Source organism: Rhinolophus sinicus, linkage group LG07, assembly GCF_036562045.2.
Source record: "Rhinolophus sinicus isolate RSC01 linkage group LG07, ASM3656204v1, whole genome shotgun sequence".
NCBI classification, from domain to species: Eukaryota; Metazoa; Chordata; class Mammalia; order Chiroptera; family Rhinolophidae; genus Rhinolophus; species Rhinolophus sinicus.
Window position 1 is genome coordinate 93,218,492 of NC_133757.1, and position 9,175 is coordinate 93,227,666.

A 9,175-nucleotide genomic window follows, 5' to 3' on the forward strand; every position below is an offset into this window, starting at 1 on the left:
CTTATCATAAAGCTTTATACTGGTTCTTGGGCCCTTTTAATTATAAATGGCCCAGCTGGAAGGAAGCTAAGCAGCTGAGTTGTTATAAACTTTTACTTGCTTTGAGTTGTTCTCTGTGCCTGGCATGGTTTATCCTTTCCTGTACTAACAAATATTAATGTCATTCTAGTCATAATTAACTATGATCACAAAGCTATATGGGTTAATGACCATATTTCACTTTGCTGATTAATTCCCAGGTTTTCTGCAGCACAGATAGTAGAAAGGAAAACATTTAAAAGAAATTAAAAATAATGAAGTGTGGGGCAGGAGAGGCAGGATAGTTAATTAAAATCTTACCTGATGCTGCCTATTTATAAGAAAACTTGGAGTAGGGGGTGGTGTTTTCTATAGCAACATGTTTGATTGCCTTGATTATATTTTCCTTATTTCTGTCCTATAAGGAAAATAGGTAGATATAGAAAGAGAACAGATCAATTGGGGTGGTGGCTATTACAACATTTTCTTTGAACTGTGTAAGGAAGTAGAGTGTTTTATTGTCACTTACAGTTAAATGATTTAAGCCCAGAAAAGAAGTCATATCTTCAAGTTTTTAGTGTAGAGTATGAAGTTCTGGACAATTGCTAATATTTTATAGTTTATGCTGGGTCCTTGGAGGTGGAAAATAACTATTTGGGGGAAGAGATATAACAAATCTAGTATTACCTTGGATGCAAGGAGAAAATGAGAACAGAAAGATGAGGGGGAAGTGTGTCTATAAGTTTTTATTTTTAATTAAAGTTTATTGGGGTGACAATTATTAGATGAAGTTTTAAAGATGTCAGTTATAGATGTCCCACATTATTTTAATTAGCAGAATTTATCAGAATGTTTTAGTCTTGATGGGACTAGCAGGATGTTAATAGGCATTGCTCAAAAAGAGTTTTGTGATCATATAAATTAGGAAAGTATGGGATTAAATGCAGTTGAGGTTTCTTTACTGTGGAACTTCTCAGAACTTATAAAATGTTGATATTATTTGATTCTCAGGAGCCTTTTTTTTTTGATGGAAGAAAGGGTCAGTCAGTATTCTTAGGACTGGTGTTTCTTGGAACATAGATTTGGGGAAATGTTGGGTTATGCTCTGTTAACTCTTACATCATTGTTTGTTAGCCCACAAGGAAACAGTAAATTATTATTTACATCAGTCACATTTCGTATTGATTTTCCTTGCACTTCCTGAAATTAACAAAGCAGCACTGAACCTGGCCTTACTATTCTCAAATCATTCTTCTCTGTTAACTAAAGAGAGGAAATATATTTATTTCCTCTTTTTTAGGGCTATCACTTTGTACATATAAACATTAGCTTGTAAATCACTAAATTTGCCCTTTGGTCCTTAAAAAAATTATAACTTCTCATTGTGTACCTTGTGATTTGGCAGAGCTTAGTAATATATTAACTGAAATTAATCATTGTGTATAATTGGATAGAAGAGAATGAGTAAGAATTAGACTGGAATTATTTTAATTGCCAAGATTTTGACATTTCCTGACTCCAACTATAAATTCAAGTGTGAATTGATGAGTTTGTTGTTGCTGTTGATCTGACCTCAAACATTTAGTCAGAGAACACTTATTGAGTGATCGAGTGCTTATTTTACCGTGTTTCCCCCAAAATAAGACCAGGTCTTATATTAAGGTTTTCTCCAAAAGACGAATTAGGGCTTATGTTCAGGGGATGTCATCCTGAAAAATCATGCTAGAGCTTATTTTCCGGTTAGGTCTTATTTTTGGGGAAACAACAGTATATAGTGCTGTGTTGGAGACTTTTGGAGGGGGCACTTGCTCCCATGCTCTGAGAACTTTTCAGTTTATCTTTGTTCTTAATGATCAGTACATTACTTTCAAAAAAGAATGAGAAACATTAGCAGGGAACTTGTTTATGTGTTTCCCATTCCCTACCCTCCCTGCTTACCCACCTCTCACCCAGGCATCACCCTAAGGAACTGTTTTATAACTGACATACTGGTATCTGTAGGACCAGACTATGACTAAGTGAAGTCCCCGGTGACATTCTTCTTCAAAGAAGTCAAAATGTTCAAAGGCAGTTTAACAGGAAAGCTGACTTTACTTGATCACCAGGGAAATGTTCTGACCCAGAAGGGCATTCTGGATGGGCTTCCATCATTTCTAAAGATGCAAGTTTTTTAAGGTTTTTGACATTCACTGTCTGTGTTGCCATATATTGTAGTTAAATTCATTGGCTTCCATTATAAAACCAGTAACCATAATTTTCTTTTAATAATTAAAAGTTTAATTATTTTCAGTTACCCTTCTGAGAATTTATGTCCATTATTTTGCTTGATGTTATAATAATATGTTAACTGAGAAGCAATCATTATTTAGAAACACATGCATAAAGTGAAAGTCATGTCGATCCCTAATCATAACTACATCTCATTAGATTATTTGAAGAAGTAGCATTCGGCAGGTCCTGAAAATTAGGGGGTGATTGTGTTGGTTGGCATTTTTATTTAGTGCATGTTGCCTTTAATTTTAATTCCAAATAATAGTAAAATCCAAGAGATTTCTTAAATCTTTTCATAGGCAATGCAGGCTAAGCATTCTCCGACCTTTTCACTGCTGAGGCAGATCCAAATAATAGCTGCTGCGTTTGTGACACTTCAGATAGTAGAAAAATATTTTTCTCAAAGGAAGGAACAGTGAAAATGAAACTGAATTTCAGAATTGTATAGTTGTGTATTAACATTTTTTTTTGTTCTTTTGTAGTCATCTTCATTGCGAACTTTTTTTAATTTTGACTTTTAATTTAAAAAGGAAAACAACCCACCAATGTTTTAAAATAGTATCACTTTTGAAAGTCAATAGAATTTATCCAAATGGGACCTGGGATTTCGAATCTTTTTTGTTTTGATTTTTCAGAAGTTTGTTGAAAGCATTCTTACGGTTCATGTTTTTACTTTATTTTTTTTCTCTCATTCTTTGTTATTATTGGAATCTCTTTTAATTTAAGTTCTCACAGTTATTAGCATAACATGATCTGTTTCAGGATTGTCTTGGGGATCATCACAAAGAAGAACATATTAGAGCATCTCGAGCAACTAAAGCAGCACGTCGAACCCTTGGTGATTAGATATATCAGATCTCCTCCTTAGATATCTTAGCAGTCAGGAAGCATGAAACTTGTGAACTGTTCAGTTCTCACTTTCCCAGATAACCTGCTAAACAACAGAATCCTACATGCTGCCAATAACGTTTATATCTCATAATATGTCTGTAAGAGAAATTTAGACACGTGTAAATCAGCATTCATAGGAAGCAAGCAGAAGTTAACATTTCTCATCAGAATCATTAGTTGCAGTGTAAGAACTGTGAAGGGTTTGGTAGTTGAATGAGTAAATATTGGACATTTTTGAAGTAAACGCAATGAATCTGTCTACTTTAGTGATTACACCGGTCTCAGAAGACATCTGGCTGGTTAAAAAATGTCTACCCTGTCACCCCAAACTCGCCCTTTTTTTTAATGTTTCCTAATCATGTGGTAAATCTAAGCTCATCAATGATTTTAACTGAGCTTACCAATGTTAGACTTGCTAACAGTTCAATGGATTTTTTTTGTGGGCACACTAGAGCATAATGTGTACATATATATGTGATCATAGCATTAGTTCTTTTTCTGCTATACCCTGCATACTTTCAAAGTCCATAAATGTGTGTCCTGCCATTTCATTAGTGAATTGTACCTAGAATATGTGTCTGCCCCTTTTGTATGATGCTTGTAGAATGCTGTAAGCAGCTTTTAGGATCAGATGCATTTGTTTTAACTGGCTTTATGTCCTAGCGGTTTCATGACTAAAGATACATTTTGAATGATCTTACCTTATAACCTAAAAATCGTCTGGCTCTAGCAATTAATGCCTGAAATCATTTTGCCCTGCAGTTGTCATACCTATATAAAATATGTCCCGTTTGTTTGGTACACAACTGATTATGTATTCCTGTTGTATGCTAATATTTCACAAGTGTTTCATGCATCCTTTTTAAAAAAAACAAACAAACTACTAACCAGAATACTAAGGAGCTACTCATCCATTCTGCTTTGTGCTTCACCTGTAATAGTCCTTTTAGGACTGCTTCTTGATTTTCCATCTGTCTTTTAATGTAAGCATTAACAACTAAGACTTTCATAAAAGCACTGTATCTTAACTTTTTTGGCTAAAATCAAAAAAGGAAAACATTGATGAGTATATTAGAAACTTGGGCTGTCTTACAGTTTATTCTTGGGGTTCTGTAGTTGGGGATTGAAGCTCTGTGTTGACCGTTTTATCTCAATTGTATGTGCTTTCATGAAGATTCTGCATACAACTGGGCAATCCCTAAATTATGTTTTTTAATTTAATTTTGGTTTTAAAACAAGTGGAATATTGATGGGATTTCGTCATCAGACCTTTTACTGCTCTCTTGATGTGATGGGAATGAATTTTCGTTCTCAAATGGGATCTGTATCATTTCTTGTTCATACATGCTCCCATTTTTGTGTTACTTTTTTGTTGGCATACATTAATTAAAATAGCTCTACTTCAGTGAGAGTCTCAGTGGAAAGGGCATCGTACTATTAGTGACCACAATACTTTTTATATCAAAAGATGGTTGCTGGATAATTTAATTATCTTTACCAATAAAGTATTTTTTGAAAATTCAAAATCAGGCAGCTTGCTTTGCTCTATTCCTGTCAACAAAAAGGATTTAGCTATAAATTTAGCTTTGCTTTTTCTTTTCCCTTTTATTTTAATAGCAGTCTTCTGTTTATGCCTTTTAGGCGCCTCCTTGGCATTATAACAAAAAAAGATATCCTCCGTCATATGGCCCAGACGGCAAACCAAGACCCCGCTTCCGTAATGTTCAACTGAGTCCCGTAGATGAGGAGAGAGAGGAGGCAGAAGAGGAAGTTCGTTTGTTGAATAGCACAACTCTGTAACCTGAGGGAGTCGTCTACTTATTTTTCTCCTTTAAAAAAAAAAAAAAGAAAAAGAAAAAAATACAAAAGCCAGGTTTTTGCAACATGGTTTGCAAATAATGCTGGTGGAACGGAGTTGTTGGAGGGGGGAACGGAGAGAGAAGAAGATGAGGGCGCTCTTTCCTCCTCTGACTGAGAGCAGCCAGTCAGCTCCTGCTGTTCTGCACTGGATGTGTTCAGCCGCCGACAGACAGATGCAGATGGACAGACGGATGGATGGACGCGCGTGATAGTGCAGGCCTGAGCCTCAGAGGAGAGGGCCCGGAGCACCTGGCCTGCGGCTCCAGCATCGCCAAGACGCGTTATCGGTCCCTGTTTCTGGAGGGATTACTTTGAATTGAGCCATCTCTAAGACTGCAAGTCTTGCCCTTTTTTAAATCAAAACTGTTCTGTTTAATTCATGAATTGTATAGTTAAACATTACCTTTCTACATTCCAGAAGAGCTTTTTTTTCTCTCTCCCTCTCTCTCTCTGTAACAAAGCCTCTTTAAATTGGTGTACCCTGTTGAAGCAGTCCTTTCTCATATTGAGATGTACTGTGATTTTACTGAGGTTTCATTACAAGAAGGGAGTGTTTCTTGTGCCATTAACCATGTAGTTTGTACCATCACTAAACGCTGTGAGCAGCACACAGGCTGAGCAAACAGGTAAAGTCTCGAATGAAGTGTGTGTGCTGTGTGCGTCAGACTCAACAATGAAACTTGACTCATAAGGATAAACAGAGTTTTCTTTTTGTTTTTTTCCTCTCAGACTTTATGGATAATGTTACCTTGTCTTATGCATATTTTCTATTTCTAAAACTACTATGATATACAAGTACTGTTCAGCATAAGGAAACACAATGCTGATGCTTTGACAGTCAAGAGAAGGAAGTATTCTGTTTAGCTGTACCTGGTATTAATTGCATGTTTAAACACTGGAATTCTTTCCCCTGAAATTAGATCAGTCATTTTGTTTTTTTCCCCAGTATATTTTACTGCTGACACTGAAGAAGAAATGTAATTCATAACTTGCACTAAATGTATACTTCTTTTCTTAAAAATCTACCATTCTTATTTATATTTTTATGGATTAAAGTTTATAAAATACAGATCAGTTAATATCTCACTTAAATAATTTTACCTTTTTAATGTGATTTTTATAGACTAATTCAGACTTAAAAATAATGGAGATACGAACAAAGTTTACAGTAGGAACAAGGAGGTCGTGGTTATTTCTCTAATCCAATGTGTCCATAAACCTGTTTCTGATCTTTCACTGCCATCCCCTGGATTATGTCTTCTGACCTGTCCATTTTGACTCATTAACCGGAAAGTTGAAACACTACAAATCACTTTGCAGATTAAAAACAAAAGTTAAACAGTGTTAACCTTTTTTTAAAAATCAAATGAAAACAGTAAAATTGCAAAGGTAGCAGGTAAAATTTTAATCTGAACCTAACCTTTGAAATCTTTGGGTGTGTCATATCCTAAGTGCTCAATGATGTTTTGACTCTTCATAGTACACATTTTTTCAGGATAAGTTTAAAATGTACTGGGGTTGGTTTGGGATTTTTGTTTTTGGAAATGTCTGTCTTAATCATGGTCTTCATTCTAGCAAAGGCAGTTACCTTGAAGGACTGGCCTCAGTGTTCAATGATTATGTATTTTTGGTAGAAAAATGAATTTTTGCAGACATTTTCTGAAACACAGCTGGCAATGAGCCGTTTTTACGTTTTGGAAGTGTTTCTTCACTTCATAGTTATTAATATGTCTGTAAGATCTGTAAGATCACACAGATCTGTAGGATCTTAAAGATTTATAAGATCATGAAGCCATATTAGAATGACAATTGATAGTTGAGCAAAATTTTAGGAATTTCACGATGAAACATCCTAAGTTTTGCTATCTGCCTAAAATTAGTATTTTGTCCTAGTTACTTTCCCCCTTTTGCAGATTTCACATTTTCTTAATGGCCCCTTCAAAGTTTATTTGGCCACTCAGTGAAATCATTTCTAAATAATGGTTCTGTATATCTTATCTCCAGCTTGTGTTAAGTATATTTCAGTTGTACAAATACACTGCTAGAGTATGAATTCCTCAGCACTGGCTAATGAATAAATCGCTTGTCCTCAGTTACAAGCCTTCAAAGAGAAACGGGTTTCTTTGCAGATAGATTCATAATATTAAACTTCACATTGATCTCATTTTTCATGTTTCCTTTTCGATTTCAGGTCCTCCTTTCATTGCCCATCCTGCCCCAGAGACAGACATTTCAGGGTGGATATTCAAGGTGGATATTAATTTTCTTCTTGGTGTATTTCTATCCCTGATGTGTCTTACTGCTGAAATAACAGGAAAAGTGCCGTATTTTTATGCACTCAGTGGTTTTCTTTGGTATTATTATCTGTTCCACTTTTCTTTTTGATACGTTGAGGTGTGTCTGCTTCCTAACCAAACTGTGAAATAGTGGAGACCATGAAACATATGTGCCTGGCGAACTGGAAAATTAATTTACCAATATAATAAGTGGAGCACCTTATTTGAGTACTCTTTTTGAGAAGGCATGATGGGAATGGGCAAGGGTGTCAGCATCTCTTATCAATAATTGTTTTTTTCAGTTTTGATTCATGAAGAATGCTTAGTTTGTTAATCTGTGATGTTGCCTAGAGCTGTATTTATCTGTTTTTATTTATACTAGTGTAGTAAAGCTGCATATCATTACAGTACAAATGATTACTGTGATGAGTTAATCAGAATATCTATTAAAATCTATATGACAATGCATGGTTTGGCCTTTAATTATATCTGTAACAGTCTTCCCACTTTTACTGCTGCTCTGTGCAGGGTAGGCCAATACCCCCGGTACATGCAGCCTCAGGGTGATAATATATATATATATATAAAGCTTGTCTCAGGTGACAAAGCCATTTCTGTACTTTGCAAGCAAGGAACAACAGAAGACTTGATGTTGGATTAAACAGCAGGATATACATACAACTAGCCATAGTATAGAGTCTCCACTTGTCAGTGAAGAATGCAGGTTTGCTTCCAAAAACTTTTTTTTTTTTTTAAAGAAACATGTTATTTGCATGAAGAGAAAACACGTGAACAATCACGTTTTTTGTTTTTTGTTTTTTTTAATTTTACCTTGGAAATTTGCTAACAGAACTGCCTAAAAGGAGGTGGGTGGTAACATTTGAATTGCTGAAAGATTTTTCAGTAATCTTCTAATATTAAATTTTTAGTGAAAACACTTTACTAGAAATACCAGGATAGATCTTTTCTCATTCATTTCATTTGATCATTTACTAAGTATTTATTGAGCACTTACTGTATGCTGGGCATTATTCTATATTCTTGAAGCTTACATGCCAGTAGGGAAAGAGACATACATAATATGTCAGATGGTGATAAATATCACAAATTAATTAGTTCAGCAAATTTTAAAAAGTGATTCCTATGTGCCGCACATTGTTAGAGGTATACATAAATCATACAAAAATTCTTAGCGAGAAAAGTATTGGGGAGGATGCTATTTTTATAGACGGTGATCAAGGAAAGCTTCAGAGACGAGGTGACATTGGAGCAGAAACCTAAGGAAAGTGAGGGAATCATGCAGTTCCCTGAGAGCAGAATGTTCCAGGAAGAGGAAATAATATAGGCAAACATAATAATACAGGTGTAGGATACACCTGACAGGTACAGGAACACCAATTAGGTCACTGTGGCTGCAGGGGAAAGGGCATAAAATGAGGAAAGAGGTTGGGGATGTAAGAATTTGGCTTGTATTCCGAATAAAAGAGGAAGCCAGTGAGGCAGAAAGTGACGACCTGACTTAGCATGATCTCTCGGGCAGCTTTGTCGGGAATAGACTACAAGGGGCAGGGGTGGAAATGGGAAGACCAGTTAGAAGGCTCTTGGAACAATCAAGGTAAGATATGATAGAAGTTTGCATCTGACGTAACTGGTGGAGGTGGTTGAAGTGGTTGGACTCGAGACGTTTTGAAGGTGGAGCAGACAGGATTTCCTCATGGATTGAATAAGAGAGGAAAAAGGATGCCTCCAAGGTTTTTGGCCTGACTACAGAACAAAGGAATGGCCACAGATTGAATTGGAAAAGACTTCAGGAAGAATAGATTTGGGGATGTGTACAGAGGAATTTTGCTTTTAAACAG

General features: G+C 35.7%; 1 protein-coding gene across 6 annotated transcripts in view; it reads left to right on the forward strand.

Moving 5' to 3' along the window:
- CLCN3 (chloride voltage-gated channel 3) overlaps positions 1 to 7,782 on the forward strand; it is a 75,475-nt gene extending 67,693 nt beyond the window's left edge. For 3 of the 6 annotated variants that reach the window (XM_074338309.1, XM_074338308.1, XM_074338310.1), the window contains 2 exons: positions 3,052 to 3,127; positions 4,822 to 5,125. In XM_074338309.1, the coding sequence (XP_074194410.1) occupies positions 3,052 to 3,127; positions 4,822 to 4,980 (235 nt within the window). In that variant the 3' untranslated portion in view covers positions 4,981 to 5,125. Of the gene's footprint in view, positions 1 to 3,051; positions 3,128 to 4,821 lie in introns of all 6 variants that reach the window. The other 3 variants (XM_074338311.1, XM_074338312.1, XM_074338313.1) reach the window with 1 other exon arrangement.
- Positions 7,783 to 9,175: the final 1,393 nt, after the last annotated feature.